General features: G+C 34.9%; 1 protein-coding gene across 27 annotated transcripts in view; it reads right to left on the bottom strand.

Moving 5' to 3' along the window:
• Positions 1 to 18,451, bottom strand: part of Sox6 (SRY-box transcription factor 6) — a 557,563-nt gene that overhangs the window by 97,848 nt on the left and 441,264 nt on the right. For 22 of the 27 annotated variants that reach the window (XM_010615190.3, XM_010615191.3, XM_010615182.2 and 19 more), the window contains 2 exons: positions 12,719 to 12,798; positions 11,265 to 11,387 (listed from right to left, as the gene is read on the bottom strand). In XM_010615190.3, the coding sequence (XP_010613492.1) occupies positions 11,265 to 11,387; positions 12,719 to 12,798 (203 nt within the window). The remainder of the gene's footprint in view (positions 1 to 11,264; positions 11,388 to 12,718; positions 12,799 to 18,451) is intronic. The other 5 variants (XM_010615202.3, XM_010615204.3, XM_010615203.3 and 2 more) reach the window with 1 other exon arrangement.

Here is an 18,451-nt window from a genome sequence, read left to right as displayed (position 1 = left end):
ACTAACTGGCTATCATTTCTTAGTAGAAAGCACTGTTCTAAAACTCATGCTTCTTGAAATTGAAAGCAGTCATCAGACACAGATAACTGAACAAAAACATTTCAAAGCCCCAAAGTACAACAGCTTGATTAATTAATGAATGAGTATATTTATATGTCTATAAGCCAAGTGAATAGTCCTATATTATATGTTCCTATCACTTCTAAGTGTTGCTCATTTAATTGATTTCATCCCTAGTGCATAAGAACAGAATGCTGCTTTGCTTGTTTAACAGAGTAACTAGGTATATAGTATATAATTTTAAAATATTTTTTAAATTAATAAATGAATAAGATGTAAGGGATAAGAAAAAAATGTGAAAAAATGAAAAAAAGGATATAAAGTCTTTTTAAATAGGAAAGGGTGAAGGGGGTGAAGGGAGGGCAGGGATATGGGGAAAAAACAAGAACCAAGATATATCATGTAAAGGTACAAGATGTTGTTGTTGTTGTTGTTGTTGTTGCTGCTGCTGTTTGAGACAGGGTCTCACTATGTAGTTGAGACTGACCTGGAACTCACTATGTAGCCCAGTCTGGTCTGGAACTCACAGTGATCCTCCTGCCTCAGCCTCCCGAATGCTGGGATTACAGGCATGCAGCACCATGCCCAGCTTGTATTGTTTGTTTTAAATGTACCAATAAATTTAATGGAAAAAATAAATGAATACAAGATTATAGTAGAAATATATGGAAAGAAATGAAATTTATTGAGCATCAGTCATGCAGCATATATGTTGTTTGTGTTCTTATTTAATTTTATCTCATAATAACCCTGTGGGACATGTTATTATCCCCACTTCACAGAGGAAGAGAGTAAGATTCAGAAGAAATTAGCTCACTGTCACTAGTTGCTTTAACTGCAGAGGTCATGTTGAACCAGGCAACATTGCTTCCTTGAAACCTGAAAGCGTCACTAGTGTATACATAAAAAAGGTGTAAGAGAGCAAACCAGCTGCTATACAAATGGTAGCAAGTTGTCTCAATAAATGGCCATAGGAACACATAGATATATAACCATCTTCCTGTTTCATAGTGAGGTATGTCTATGTTTGGTGATAGTGTTTCATAATCAGGAAATGCAGGCAGAGATCGGTACAAAACCAGGAGAGCATCATCTACAGATGAGTATCTCGTTCTGCAATAAAAAAAAGTCATTGAAGGATGGAAAAGCAAAACATTTCCATCCAAATCGGTCGTGTCTAGGCACATCTACTATCTCAATAAAGCTTCTTTCTTTTGTTCTCATGATCTTACACTCTTGCTTTCTCTATTGAGCTATGTCGGAGCCAATAACATAACCATGTATCTTCAAGGAGTGCCCCTTGGGACTTGGGGTAAATACTTCTTTGGACCTTATGAAGATGTACTGAAAAGGAACAGCAGCGCTACCAAGAGGACTATCTTTTTCTGTGTGCTGTCAGGCAAGATGCTCCTCAACTCCGGAGGACAGTCTCAGAGGCGAGAGGACATGCCATCCCACTCAGTGACAGTGTTGTTTCTGTATTTTTTTAATGCCTTTTTATTAATTTGCTTTTCTTTTCAAGCAGACCGAATGGTAAATGTGACGCTAAACCTCTTTTCCTATAGTTTTTAAACTGGGCCTCTGAGAAGGAGTTTGATACAATTCAATGACTGAAGTAATACCTTTGTCCATTTGAGCATTAAATGGTCTGTTGAAATACAGCTTAGAGGGAATTTCAGAAAATAGTACTTTCTAAGTTTTTTTTTTTTTTTTTTTTTTTTTTTTTTTTTTTTTTTTTTTTTTTTTTTTTTTTTAATTTGTCTCCCAGCTGACTGGAGCAGAGCTTGGAAAATGCAGCTCCATCACTTTCCACAGCCTTTTAGGTCAGCGTCTCACCAGTGTTAATTAAATATAAACCCCTTAGACTATCAGAGGTTAAGCGAGAGCAACACAGCATTCTTCTCCAATACATTACGGTAAATACAAATGGTCATAATCTGAAGAAGACCTCTTCAAGCCCACTAATTAGCTCACTAATGAAAAATTATAAAGGGCAAAATAACAATGTGAGAACTGTTCATTGGAAAATATATTTTAAACTATCCATTTCCACATCTATTTGCTTAAATAAAAGATATCATAAAGGAAATTGGCATAACAGATGGTTTCAGCTTTGGGTAGTGAATGCAGACCAGTTTTGGTGTGATGAAGTGAAACAATAAAATCCAGAATATAATTCAATCTCTTATTTAAAATACTTCTTTCCCCTCAGTTTAGAGAAAATTTTCCTAGCAGCTACAAGTATCAACATATTTTCTATTTTTATCAAACTCTAAAACTGGACACTTGCTGAAATAATGTTTCTGTGTTAGTCGTTGTAAGTTTGAAAACTCTCTAAAAAGTTCCATACACTTACTGGATCTATTTGTAAATTAAATCATTTAAACTAAGCTCTTTAATACTGTCTAATTAGTCTTGTCTCTCTGAACATGACTTTCCTGTAAATATTCCTTCTTGACTTTTCTATTGTCCCAAAATTCCTGAGAAGAAAGCAGCCAAGCGATAATTCAATATTATTGCTGCTTCAGTGCTCTAATCACTTAAAGAGCAGCAAAGACTCTGTGCTCTCTGCCCCACAGCTCCTGCAGCCTCCTGGCCTAAGGCAGCCATCCCGACCCTGCAACGTCCAGATGTCAAGAGGAATACCCAGCTCCTGATGCAGCAGGCGCTCCATTCCGGTATGGTCAAACATCTGCTTCCTCTGCTGGCGTGCAACCTGCTGGACACGCTCAGAGGGCTACACAGGCTAGGGATGGCCAAGGACACAGTCCCCAGCTACTCCAGGAGACTCATCAAAACTCTGAAATTATATGATATCCCTAGAGAGTCTCCAAAGAATAGTGCTTCTACACACAGCAAAAGTATTCTCAGCATTTTCCTCCAAAGAAAGCTACAGAATAGGACAGCTTTTATCTAGGTAGTTCTTACCCTTGTTAAATTCTATTGATTTGAAGTTTCTTCTCTACAGCTAGAAATCTGAAAAATACGAAAATTCTTTGGATCCTGAGAATGTCATGTTGACATTGAAAGTTTCCCTTTTATCATTTAATTAAAATGCTTTTAATTCATTTAAATTTTGCTGTAAGAAAAGAACGAGTTATGCAAGAAATTCTCTAAATGACTGCTTCTTACCAGTCATGAGAGTTTAAAACAAAGAATTCTGGCTGAGAAGTAAAATTTAAAATACACTTAAACCATCTACTATAGTCCTATTTTGTTTGATAGATGAGTATTCTGGTCCAAGACACTTTACTCGTCTAAATTTCAATTTCTTCCTTGAAAATATGGAGATAAAATTAGAATATATTTATTATAATGACTAAATATAGATCGCTTTTTAAACTGTAAAAGATATTATATGAATATGTATATGTATACACATATGTAATATTTACATTATTCTTATAACAAGCTTTTTGCCTTGCTTTAGTAAGAAATTCAGGTTTCCTATGTCATATCCGATTTATACAGCTAGTGTATGATCTCTGCCCAAAATAATTTCATATATCTTATGAGATCTCAGGAAACAGCATTCTACAAAAGCTAGTGAACAGCTCCCAGGTGTTCGTGAAATTTCATATTTATTCTACTCTGAAAGATAGACTTATTTATTATTAATATCAAAAATAATATTCCCTTATTAAAAGCCCAAAGGGCTGGGAGTATAGCTTAGTGGCAGACCACTTAACTAGCATGCATGAAGCCCCAGGTTTGATCCTGGCCTGTTTCAGTCAAAAGTGACTGGGTAGAATAAAAGTTTTCATTTTGAAGATTAAAGTGAAGCAAAAAACTTAGGATAAACAATCTACTAGGTTTTAGTTTTTAAAAATCTGCTTATTTGGATTCAGGCAGATAAGTAGATGACGATATTTCTAATGTATAAGATTTGCAATAGCAATTATTTGTTATGTATTCCTTTCCCTATTTTCTCTTTTCTGACTGAAATGTAAATGTAAATTCTTTAAGGGTATCTTATTCCTTGATTGTTCTCCACTATCTATATGGTTTTCTCAACCTCAGCACTATTGACATGTTGGACTGGAATATTCCTCATTGCAGGTGGCTATCCAAGGCATTACAGAGTGTTCACCAGCACCTACCTGGCCTCTTACCCACTAGACGTCCATAGTAATCTCCTTAACCACAGACTTTTAAAAGAGAGACTATATTTACAGTAGTTTTAGCTTCACTGCAAAAGTAAGAAGGAGGTGCAGGTATAGCAATCACATACAGCCCTACTACATACAGGTATAGTCTCACTTTGTCACAACTGATGAGCTTTCTTTAACGTAATCATCTGAAGTCCGTTTTCACCTAGGATTCACTCCAGGTATTATGCATTTTATGAATCTGGATAAATGCATGATGACATGCTTCCACCATTATAGAGTCACACAGAGTATTTTCACAACCCAAAAATACCTCTGTGCTGTTCCTACTCATCCTTTTTCCCCATCCCAACTCCAGCAACTGCTGATATTTTTTACCATCTCCATAGTTTTGCCCTTTCCAGAATGTCATAGGTTTGGAATCATAAAGTATAGCACTTTTGAAATTTCTAGTTCATGATCACTTATCAACTCTTAAAGACAGATATTGGCACAACTTTAATGATACAGTAGCATTGTCCTATTTATTTTTTGTTTTTTATTTTTCGGTACCGGTGATCAAACTTGGGTCTTTGTGCTTGTGAGGCAAGTGGCGGAACCAGTGAGCTAAATCCCCCGCCCAATATTATGTTATTTTAACAGCCACATCAAAGATAGAAAGTGTGTTTTCAAATAAGAATTTTAAAAGCATGTAACATTGGTAATATTTCATTCTTTCTTTAATTTAAATGAGTAGGTGAACTGGAATAAAAACTTGATAGATATCCCACAAAGGAATATCTAGTTGAAAAGCATCTCTGTTTCAAATGCGCTTCAAATGAGCACCACATACTTGCATCTCGCAGAGTTTGGTATAATCAAAGATATGGGTATATTTTAAGTAGTAATATTTTCATACATATCTATCACTTTGTTTTTGCTTATACTGCTTAAGGTCAACAGCTCTTGTGAAAACACTGACGGGTATCAAGGACCAAGGTCTAGGTTGATTTATGAAATATTGATCAAAAATACTTTAAAACATATTTGGTAAAACAAGAACAGATCTACCTGTCATTATTTAAGGATCCATTACATCTTATGAGCAATCTATTGAAATGCAAGTACAGTCATCTCTGAGTATTGATGGAGGATTGCTTCCAGCACCCCTCATCGGTATCAATATTTGTGGATGCTCCAGTCCCCTTATATAAAATGTATAGTATTTGTATATAACCTATCCATATCCTCACAAGTATACTTTAAACCATCTCTAGATTACTTGCAATACCTATCACAATGTAAATGTTATGAAAGTAATTGTTACACTGTATTGTTTAGAGAATAATGACAATAAAAATAGTCTGTATAGATTCGGTACACATGCAAAATTTTTTCTAAATATTTTTTATCTGTGGCTGGCTGAATCCATGGATGCAGAATCCACAGATAATGAAGGGCTGATCATATTACATACTGCAAGCTCCCTATTGAGTGAGTGCATTAATTAGTAGGGCAGGAGCTAAATGACTTTGGTGAAATCTTACATGAAGAGAGAGGGGACTGTGCAGGTTTTGTAATTGCAGGGTCCTGGGCTCTTACTGAACCATCTCTCAAAATATAAATAAATACTCTATTAATCAGATAACATAAACACAGAGACTAACAGGGATCATGTAAGGAGAGCCAACTTCTAGGTATTATCGTAAGCCCAAATCAAAATCAAATTTCTATAAGAAAATCAAGTATATTCAATATTTTAATTTGTGGGTGATTATAAACAACTTCTGCTTCCTGGACTACAATGACAAGTCAGATATCCAAATGCTAGGAGTTGTCTTCCTAATTTGCATCCTTTTCTAATATGCTTGTATTTTTTAAGCCTCCAACAGGACCCACTTGGAAACTGCAAATTTTCCTGAGAAGCCTACCTAGAAATGAAAAGTTATTTGGATGGAATAATGCTTCTTACAGATAGAACAACTGATTAAACATTTTAAAAAGTTTTCAAAGAGGCTTAAGTCCCAGATGGCCACCAAAGATGAAATTTATTAATTCATTCATTTTACCAAATACTGTACCACTTAATGTTGGGAATTTCATGATAAGAAAAACAAAGATCCCTAAATTCAATGACTTCCACCCAGATTTATTAGATTTACTCTCTACAAGTTATTTTTTCTTTTTAATCTATTCTGATGATGGTTTTGCTGACATTTTTAGAAATCTAATATCTGCTTCGTTATCCCATTTGTTATTTACAATGATCCTGGGGGTATACATTCTACTCTTTTTACAATGAAAAAGCTGAAGAAAATGAAGGTATTTTGAAAACTGTAAGACAACGTAGCGCATTTCATTAGCCCAAGGCTTATCTAGCTATAGCTATAATGGTTCTCTCGAGCTCTACCATGCTATTAAAAGTTAAGAAGACAGTCAGAGATGGTGAGTGATGCCGATTAAGAAATAAACAAGCATTTCCCCTCAAAGCACAGCCCATGGTTGCTATCCTTAAAGCTTTGAACCAGCACATTTCTCTCTCTCCATCGGGTAGCCAGTAATCAGTCACTCTAATCAACTCTTTATTCAACTTCTTCTCTATTAGAAATTACAGCCTCCCAGGCCTGCCTTGCAAAGTTAGCTCACCCTCCCTTCCCTCTGTTGCACTGAGGCATGTTTACAACTGTAAATAAAACAAGGTATGAGCCAGTGAACACAATATCATAACAATTCAGGTTGAAACTAAAATAGAAATAGACCATTCCCCACGTTGATGGGCATTTCTTCATTTTCTACTTGTAGCATGAAAATTGACAATATCATTTAAATAAAATATGTGCTTGTATTCGCTTTGCAAAAATTTCAATTGTTCTCTTCTCTCTCTGCAAACTTGGCAAGGTTTTGTTTCATTTAAGAATAACTTATAACTTAGGTTGAAGGTTTTCTCTGTACTTAAAGGTTTTAATTATACTTCTTTCTTCAAACCTTCTTCAAACCACTCAGAATGTCCACCAAATAAAGGTGAAAATGTATTCCCATTGATTTTTGAATTTTCATATGCAGCTCCTTCATTTGGGTTACCACTCATACTATCATTTAAGAACTAGTCTGTTAAAATATGTTCCAACTAAAGCTTGGTGGGCTTTGAATCCTCAACAAAAATCATTCTCTAGAGCTAATGAAGACAGAAACTCTGCCTGTAACAATATTAAGTTTGTTTTCTCTGGTGAGTCAGAGAAGTGAGCAATCTGTCAGTAATACACTGACTGAAATTACTTGTCTTGTAGGAATAACTGCTGACAGTCACTTTATCTCAGGGCTGACCCAAACATCTCCCTGCTGACAAACAAATTACTATGTCTAACTTTGAAAAGGTAACTAGCTTGTTTTAATTTTGACTGGTCTTTCATAATCCCCTATACAAATATTCAGTCCCATCTTTCACTGTACATATTTTTAAAGTGGTAAACAAAAAGTATTAGGGGGGGGACATGTTTGAATTAAGATGAAAAAAAAAACATATCATTTGGAGCTAAGAAAAAGAACAGTTACGCTTCTTTCCAAGACTGTTATGTGGATGCCAGAAGTGTGTCTCCCCAACATTAAGACTGGCAGTACCGTCAGTGACTGACTGGGTGAGTGCGCACGTTACCCAGACAGCATTGTAGGAATTAATTTTCTTCAATAAAGTGATTTTTAAGGCTCATATATTTCACAATCTAAACATATGTCACTGTTTCATAAACAACATAAATGGATTAAAATAATACATTACCAATATGCTGACACATGGAGATATTTTAATTAGAAATTCTTAAACTGTGTGATATTTAACTACTGTATTTGCCAAAGAGAAGCATGCATCATTTAATAAGAAAGCATGAGACAGGTGTATCACTTTGCATATGGTACCAGCTTGTGTTTAATATAAGCTACAACTATGAGACAACATTACTCCCAATTAAAAACAAAACAAAATCACTTTAAGGATCTATCATATTAAAAGTCATCACAGAAAATGATGAATCAATACACTGAAACCATCTCTTTTTTTCCCATTAAAAAGAGTCATTCAGAGCTTAGTTCCTCAGACCATATTTCTTCGGAAACAATCTAACATCATAGCTACTTAAAGGCCATATTTACATGACTACCTCATTATACTGTCTCCTTTCTTTAGCATTCTTTTTGACTTACTTAAGGACCAGTGCTAACATAGCTGAGGAAAGCAAATGGCAACTGGTCTTGAAATTTATAAGGGTGAGAGAACTGAAATAAGTAGCAATATAATATATTGTTTACTGTAGCAAGTGCCCTCTGTTCTCTAAAGGTCAAAAGCATTGTAACCTTATAGTTGTACTTTCTGATGGTTCCCAGGGTTAAATACATTGTCAAAATTAATGGTTTGAGACCCTCAACATTCAGATATATGAGTATTCATGCTTCCATCTGCTGAACTATTCAACTAAAAACAGCATTCCTTGGTCTTCTCTCTCCTAATGTTGTGCCCCAGAAGCAGAGAAAACCATGCCCCAGAACAGCATAGAAGTATAAAAAAATGGCCTTTTTGTATCTTACTTATTTTAATAAAAGAACTAACTAGAATATGCTAATGCAAAGAGGGTCTTTCCATTTTAAATGTCTTGATACAAAATTTCAGGCTTCTAGGATATTACTAGATGTGCTACGATTAACCCAGCTTTGTTAATATTAGAAATAACAACCTTTGAAAGACAAATTAACTGTATCATTACAGTTAGAAAAGACCAGTTCTGAGAAATATCTTATGGGGTTTTCTTCCTGAGAATCTGCTTCTAAATAAAATCATTTAACATAATTGTAAAACTTCCTTGGTATCAATAGTTTGTCTTGATCATCATTGTTGACAGAGCTGTGACATTTTAGCTTGTCACAGGAGAAGAGAAAACTCTAGCTAAAAAAGAAGACAGAGTTTTAAAATCAACAAGGCAAGATATTAAAATTTTCTTCTGCCCTTTCTCAAAATTTAAAATGGTACTGCGTGTAGCAGGTACATATAGGCGTCTACTGTGCTACCAAACAGCATGCTGCATTATATCGGGAAAGTTGGGGAACCTGCCTTTCAAACAAGGTCAATCTTTCTAATCAGCGAACTATTCAAACAATCAGATCAAAGGTTTTCCGAAATGCTGGAAAAAGGTGAAAGACTAAAGGCAAGAGGATAGGGCAAAAATAACTCATTAAATTCTCAAACCAGCCAAATTTAAGCTGCAACATTATAAAGGTGCTTGCATCGGTGGGTTTCCTTTTTAGCCTATCTGGCATCCACTGTGCTTCTACATCAGTGCCACTAACACACTGTGCAGCTCTGGCACACTCAGGTACGACATCATGGTTTCCAGAAACCCAGCAGAAGCCAGATTTGGTACATCAGGGGGCCAGTGATTACAGTGATTTCACCTAAGTGAGAAATTAGACAAAGAGATTGGGTATAAACCTGAGTGCAGCAAGGATGATGGGATGGAACACAATACCTCAACAGATCACAGAAGTCAGAGGAGCATCTTGAGTTTGAGCCAAGACCACCTGCTTTCATAATATTAGAAGCACTCAAACACTCCTCAAACTGACTCTCAGGAGTGGGTAAGCCTACGAACTGTCCTTGCATAGGAGAGCTTGTTCCTTATGTCCAGTTCTCTCTCTCTTTGTGGCTCTGCTAGACATGGACTTCAAAATGCCAGAAACATGGCACTCTTTCCACAGCCAAGATAAAGCCTTAAAAAGTGATCTCTTCTGGATGCACAGAAGATCACAGATACTGTGTCAGTACATGTCTAGTCATGTCCAAGTGGAAACCCCCTGTCTATTGCTTATATCAAAGTAAAAGGAAAAAGAGAGGCGGGCAATAAGCTCTGGAACGCTTCCTTAGGCTATTTCCAAGGCGGCCTTTGATCTTGTCTTCTTCCTTCTTTGGAGTGATCACTCAGTCACTTTCCAAAAGAACAGGTTCAAAAGCAGTAGAAAAGATAATGTCAAAGTGAAAATTAGCATTTTCTTTTGGGGGGGGTTAAGTTACCGACCTTAGGTTAGAATACAAAATTTGGCATTATATCTCATTGGAAAATTAAAGTGAACGTCAGTCTGAGGTAACCTGTTTCCGTTCTTTTTATTATTATTATTCAACAGGCAGCTGGCAACCCTCCTATATCTGATTATCCCAGAGAGGGCTCCAATAGTACAGGGGAGGAATTAAGTATGAAATTGGAGAGAGGAGGACAGGGTCTCTGCAGCAGAAAGAGGATGATTTTCAAAAGAGCCACATCTATTATCTTTTTCCAGGGAGTACAAATATCCCATAAAACAAAAGCTTTACTGGAAAGTTAAATATGAAAAGGATATTATAGAACTTTATGGACAAAAAGCTATAAGCCTGGCTCAGATACCACCCTTCTACCTGAGAAAACTATATTAGGAAATTTGAATTTGGTAAAATTAGAAAACCTAGGCAATAACCAAACTCAGTGAATAATATATAGGCCTGTTAAATCACTTGACCCTTCGGAACCACAGGGCTCTCTATCTCTGTCTCCTTGTCTCCCTGCTCCTCTCTCTCTTTCTCTGTGTGTGTGTGTGTGTGTGTGTGTGTGTGTGTGTGTGTGTGTGTGTGTGTGTGTGAGAGAGAAAGAGAGAGAGAGAGAGAGAGAGGGAGAGGGAGAGAGAGACAGAGAGAGAGAATTATAGTTTATCAAGTTTAAAGCAACTATGTGGTCAAATGGGAGTTTTTAAATGTTTAAGTATTTGTTATACACTATAAAACACTATATATGAGAAAAAGAAAATATATAAGGGAAAGAAAGATAGTTTTAAAGACACTCAAAGAATTCATTTGAAAAAAATACTGTATATCTGGCAATCAACAACCTAGTTCCTAATCCATGGACATTGGATTGGGTTTTCTTTTTTCCTCTAAAAGAAAATGGAGCAAAGAAAAAGCCTCCTTAGAAACAAGAAAAGGGGAAATAACAGTTTCAGTAGTTAGGCCAAGTATTTGCCACTTCTTAAAAAAAAGCCTAGAATATGAAAGAACAATCCAGTCCCCCTCCCAATGAAGCAAAGCACCAAGGGAAGCATTCATACCTCAATCTGTTGGTGGTTGTAAGAGTGGCCACCACCATGTTCAAAGGTGTCCAAATTCCTGCCAAAACGGTCACTTAGGCCCTTTAGCCTTGGATTAGTTTGTGGGTGAGAGACATGAGCTTTCTGTTTAGTAGCATATTCAGAAAAAAAAGACAAAACATACTGTCAGAACTCATGAAACAATATGTGTTTCTAAATCCACGGCATTGACCATATCAAAGAATGGAAAGTGAGAGGTTTAAGACCCAGCCTCTCTGTTTTACAGAAACTTGGTTATAGGATCAAACAGTGGCACTGCTTTCTTATCTCTGCCTGTGAAACAAGAGGATATTCCATAGCTCAGCAACAAGAAAAGGAAAATAAATTAGGTTTACCAATAGGGAGTCTTTGTTTTAGCTTTTTACCAGCAGTTATAAGTTCCAAAGTTAGGGTGTAAAAGGTGAAGATTTGTAAGAGGGGCAGGGTTATCATTCCTGTTTTGGGAATGTCTTCATGCTTCCTGAATGAGACTTACAACAAAAACCTCGAATACGACAAAAATTATGTGTTTGCATGCCCAGTTGACAATGTTGAAAGTAATGGCGTTTTGGTGGTACAGTAGCTGCATCCCTTGCAGGTTCACGTCATATAGGGAATAGCCACATAGAAATAAAAATGCCTGGTCAGATGCTGTTCCCTAGATTATTGAACGAAATTCAAGAATAATCACAGTAAATTTGAAGAATAAAAACTAAATTTAATGAACTTTCTGTTGTATTAACTATTATTTTCATATCTTACCATTTTTGCTTATTATTCACCAAAATATATATTTAAAGTCTATTTCCCATTCCAGTGATAGTGTTAAAAGAATGTAAAGAACACCGAGTCCTATTCCACACTTCCCATTTTACTGTGAAGAATATGTGGTACAGACATGTTTTTCATTCGGTAACCAAGAGTCACTTTCTCTCCACAGTTTAGCTTTAAAAGACAGACTACTAATCCAGAACTCGGTCAGACACCATGCTCAGACTCTTGACTCTCGAGAGGATGAGGATCCCTGGATTTAGGAACGACGTGTTCACATTTCACCAAATAATTATCATGTGATTTGGGAATAACGACTTATTCTATGCAGCACAAGAAGGAAAATGCCCAATATCATTCTCTATTTGATGCTTATATAAGAAAAAAGCTAACAGCTAGCCATTTTTTAAAAAAAACAATAAAAATACAAACTCATCTGATAGAGAATACACAGCACTAAATTATAATGTCATTTTTCCTTTAAAAATAATAGAACCAGCATTTTTTCTCTTCAACTTGCAGTATGGTAAGTACATAAGGTGTTAATCCTTCTGAGCTATGCTTTAAAAATTATTTAACATTCAGGCCATTATTTAGCATACAGCTGGTTAGCAGTTTTCCACTAAAGTACTGGCTCATATCCCACATTTTTTTCTGGCACTTACCTGGAGCTGTAAAGGGCTGAGTCCAGAAGCAGCAGCAGCTGCCATTGTTGATGGAATGAACTGTACGGGGTAGTTATCACCTGTCGGAAAGAACAATGCATACAGGTTTAGACAATGCACAGGGAATCACAGCAGGCAAGTACAAACATGGTCCTTGGATTGCCTGAGCTTTACAACATTGCTCTAAGCCCAAACATCTGCAGAAACAAAAGGCTTAGTTGGGCACAGACTTGCAGTGCTGCCTTGGAACTTTTTGTTAACAGATAGCTGGTAGGCAAACTGGCAAAACATGAATGTGATGTTAAAAAAATTAAATGTGCAATTCAAGCATGTTCACTCCATTACAAATCTTGTAATACATCATTTTTTAAGAGTAAAAAAATATCTTAAAGCCAGGCTGACACTCAATACAATGTGAAAGCACTGAGGCTTTTCTATTAAACAACAAAAAGTTTTGGCTTGCTAGGCAAGGCAAAATATTAAGAGTCCAAAAAAGATTATTAGCTACGGACTGCCCATAACTCTTAATTTGATAAAATTTTTATTTATTTGATAAAAATGAAGAAAGCCTTTAAGAAATACAACCTCTTTCATAGAATTTTAAGAACAGCAAATCTTATCTGCCAGCATTCTGTGAAATACCTGGTATCTAATGAGAGATGAACCCATTTTTATAAATTAACCTCTAGTATCATATTATTAGAACCTAGTACATAATCACGCACACTAGGCACTGATCAAACATTCTTTGATGGTGTCTTGATTAAATAACTACATATTGTACATGGGATGCCGGTACTAATAGACTGGTACAAATCGAGCACAATTTAGCAGAGATCAATGTTACATCTTAATGTGTTCCTAACTCCAACCCAACCCTAAATAGGGGACTGAAGTACCTTCTGTAGCCTAGGAACATAGTTTCTGGCCAGAGACTCGAAGAACCAAGAAGAAATGATGAGGAACACATTGTCATAGTGTAACTGCACTAAAAATTAATATTTGTGGATAAATTACACAATATCAGTGATTTAATGGAATGTCACTTTGGCTTCAGCTTCTTATTTAAAGTCAGTGTTATGTACTTTCTCTAGGCTATCTTTTAATAGGCTGCTTCTCCACACATTTTTGACATTCATAATAATCATGCTGTTTTGCATGAGCTTTTCCACACTGAAAGCTGAATGTAATAATGAAGAGACATTGTAGAAAGAATCACAGTAAAAGAGGGCATTAACTGGAAAGTACCTCTTTTTTTCTACCTGGACACTAATACCTCGAGTCTGATGCCCCTGATTCCTTGGAACTCATCCCGCTTGATGCATGAAGTGCTACTCAGCTGGCCCAATGTAAATGTTAAGTTGCTTTCACTTTTAACAAATTGTTAGCTTCTAATCTACACAGTCTCTTTGCATCATATCCATAATACCTCATCAGACCATTGAGCACAGTGTGTGCTTGTACACAGTCCAGTAACAATTGGCTTCTGATTGCATATGGAGTGCTGCTACAATGCATTCACTAATGCTATATTGTGCTGAGCTCCTATGGAGTAATGTTCAAAATATCTGATCTTGTTTTTCCCCTTCCATGAGGTTGATTTTAGTTTGAAGTACTGTACAAGCTTTTTAAAAAGATAACCAGGCCAAATTATTTTTATAGTAAATGACTGTCACTTTATGCTTAAATAATTCAACTGATCTTCATGATTTTTAAACTAAATTATTTCAAGAAAGAATATCCTAATATAAGTCAAACAGTATTTTTTGGCTTCTATCTTAGGTTGAAAAAAAATCACAAAATGATACTGAATTAATGATGTTTCAAAAACGGGGAAAAATCATCCATTCCAACCATCAACACGGACTTCCCCTGGAACATTTTAGAGCTGTTCTTTCTTTAAATATCATGCATTATTCATACTAACTCTAAACCACAACCCCCCTCCCTGTAAGTTTAATACCAGTTGCTTTATTTGTACTAAAACATTTTTCATGTCAAACATATTTTTAAAAATCAAACTCTAAAAGAATTCCCTGGGGCACTCCTTTTTTTTCATAGCTGTCATGCTTCTCTGCTATGAAATATCTGATTTTTTTTAATATAGTTCTTGGCCTGCCAGTTAATTTATTAGTATCTCTACCACACCCTGTAGTACTCTCCAGCTCACCTGCTGGCTACAAACAGTTTTATTTCCACTGTTGTCAAGCATATTTTTAAAACATTTTTAACCTTTCCCGGGGTTTGAATCTGCATATCTGAATATGTCTTTAGAAAACTATTTTTCTAGAACACATCATTGTATCAATACTAAAAGTAAAAATGAATATATTAGAGCTACAGAGATATCACAGAAAATGTCTAGAAGAAAGAGAAAAGGGAAACGCAACGGAGAGAGATGTGGGTTAAAAGTAGAAGAGAAATTTGTAAGAGGGAGAGGGATTTGAGGATTTAAACATGAAGTTTAGTTTTTTTATAACAAAGGTACATGATTCCTCAATCACCTCTAATTCTCTCTGTGGATGAGTTGATCAAGTAAAGTTCTTAGTGGCTGACTTGGCAAGGAATCAGCCCACATGTCACTGCAATTTTTTTCAAATTTGCCTCTGAGTTTGAAACCCTTGCGTGAGTACCCATTCTTTTAAAATTTGTACAAAGGAAGATGAAGCCTGTTAGAACAGGTTGGCTTTAGGCACTACAATAATCTGGCCCTTGCTAACTCTCATATAAGGCAACCTCAAAAAACAAACTTGGGAAATAATACCCATTTTTTTAAATCCATCTTTCCAGCCTTTTGGATATTCTGACTATTTTTTATCTGGATTTACACAATACAAGACTCAAAACCTATGGAAAATCTGCTTGATATTAGTTTCACTTGTCAGAATAGGCAACAGTCCTTTAGAATCAAAACAGCTCCACTGATAGAGTCCCTAAATAGGAAAAAGTAAATCCTTAAATTTTAGAGAAGCTGCAATGATGCCAAAACTTAGTAGGACTTCACCACATGAGAAAAAGAGTTTGTACCAAGAACGTAGGATCCATTAGACTTGGGCTACCTCCTGCAACAAGATTCTTAATACAATTCAGATATAAATTCTACTTTTTTAAAAGAGCCAAAAATCTCATGGGTAAAATTCTACCCATTTACTTTCATTCTTCAGAAAAAGACTTGTACTATTCTGAGATATTAACTTCGGGTACTAACATGCTACAGAGGTCATTTGGAGAGACTGAGTATAGTAGAAAAGAAAAAAAAAAAAAACAGAATTAGGAGACAGAACTCATGGATTCCTTAGTAGCTTTCCTCAAATGGGAATCTAGTGTCATACCTAATTTTCCACCCTTCAAAATAGGAGACAATTATGCTACATATTGTTAACTATCTCATAAATTTTGGTGGTGGCATTATAGATGATAATAGTTGACAAAAAGCCAACAGCCATCTTTATGAGCTATTATCATTCTTCCTACAATATGGAAAATCTGAATCACAGCCACTAATACAAACAGATATATGTATGGGTCTTGCCTGGATGGACTACTTGGAATAGTAAAACATTATACATACTCTATAATCTGAGGGAATATTATAAGACTGAATCTATCTTTGTGCAGCATTACATTATTGTCAAAGCAGGAATTATGTGATACATTTAGAATTCTAAAAATAAATTCTTCATCTTCTTGCAAGGACAAATAGATCACAAAATTAGAAAAGAGTATGATACATATTGCTGATATCACCATGTTTATTATCCTGCTAAATTTTTCCTTTTCTATTCATCAAACATTGACAAGAAGAGTTTTTGATCCCAGGATTTTTTTTCTAAGATTATCTGTATTGTTTTTCATACAAAAAAACAATAGAAAGAAGCCAAGTTTTAATCTTAATTCCTTCACTTACTTCATAGATGCATCCAGATCCTTTGAAGTCACTTGGAAATCCAAGAAATTTGTCACAATGACAATTAAGTATGAATGAACTGACATAAATCTATCCTCATTATAAGAAATCAATTGCTAAAAAAAAAACAAAGCTCACACCTTAATGATAACCATCAATTATATAGTCTTCATATATGAAGACAAAGTTAAATAATTCTTGACATAAATAAAACTGGTTTAATTTACACAGCTAAACATATCTTCCTTCTGACATCAACATTATATTTAAAACTGGGGATACTAATTGAGGCATTGTAGAAATGTCTTATTTCCTACTAGATTAATTTAATTGATCAAATATTCCAATATTGGTTGCCTCTGCTTTGAAATATTCTGGGAAAGAGAAAAACCTGCTTACAACCTTTCACATAAAAATCATATTTTTTTCCATAGCGAAAAGTCAGATAATAATTTTCTTAAGATCACACATAGTCCATGTTCGCAAATGTATGAAACATCAAATCAGAGAGCTTTAGTCTGAATTTTATCACCACTATTTTCTGGATGTGAAACCCTTGGAAAAGTTCATTAATATTTTTGAATTTTAGTTTCTTCTTTTCTTTTGACAAAGTAGAAATACTGCTACTTAATACTTCTTATATCTTGTTATGCAAATTGAGACTACTCAAACACGTGAGGGTTTCTTGGCAAATCAATGGTGCTCAAAAACAGTAACATTAGATAACAACTGAAATGACTGTAGATAAACCAATTAAACCACTTAGAAGGAGCAGAAAAATTCTTCAAAACACAGAAATTACCTAACTGCCTCAATTTGAAGTAGAAACTCCCATGGAACTATAACAAGTAAAGAAATTGAATCAGTAATCTAAAACCTACCAAAGCAAAGAAAAGCCCTGGACTAGATGGCTTCACCATGAATTCTGACAAACATTTAAAGAAGAATTAACACTAATCCTTCTCAAACTTTTTTTAAAAAAGTGAGGAGAAAAAAATTCTTTATGTGTTCTATAAGGTCAAGATTATCTCAAGATAAACATATCATAGGAAAAGAAAATTAAAAGAATAAAATTCCTTATGAATATAAATTGTAAAATCCTGAACAAAATGTTAGTAAATAAAATATAATGGAATATTAAAAGCTTTAGTCATCATAACAAAGTACAATTTATTCTAAAAATGCACAGGTGGTTCACCATAATTAAATCAGCATAATGTAGCACATTATTAGAACCAAGAGAAGAAAATCACATGAGCATATCAATTCACACAGAAAAGGTTTTGACAAAAACTCAATATTTTTCCATGATAAAAGTCTCTAGAAAACTACAATTAGAAGGAAAATTTCTCAGTATAATCAAAGGTTAAAAATTCACAGGTAACACCCTAATAAATGGTAAAAGACTAAAAGCTTTCTCCCTAAAATTAGGAGCAAGACAATGCTACTCACTTGCATTGCTGTGATTCAACTTTGTACTAGAAATTCTAGCCAATTCTATTAGACAAGAAAAAGAAATAAAATGCATAAAAACTGGTAAGAAACCAGTAAAATCATTTACATTTGCTGACAATAAAATTCCATATATAGAAAATCTCTCCCAAAAATCCATGAGAAAAATAATTATAGCTAATAAACAAATTCAATAAAGTTGCAGTATTAAAGATTAATAAATAGAATCAGTGTATTTCTGCATTCCAGCAATAACCTAACAGGAAATGAAGAAATAACTCCATTTACAATAGTATCTAAAAGAATTGAATACTTAGGAATAAATCTAACCAAAAAATGGGAAACTTGTATGCTAAAAACTTAAATTTAAAAAA

Source organism: Fukomys damarensis, unplaced genomic scaffold (assembly GCF_012274545.1).
Source record: "Fukomys damarensis isolate Sample0158 unplaced genomic scaffold, DMR_v1.0_HiC HiC_scaffold_16, whole genome shotgun sequence".
Taxonomy (NCBI): Eukaryota; Metazoa; Chordata; class Mammalia; order Rodentia; family Bathyergidae; genus Fukomys; species Fukomys damarensis.
Note: the sequence above shows the minus strand (reverse complement) of the source record. Positions and strands in the feature narration are given on the sequence as shown.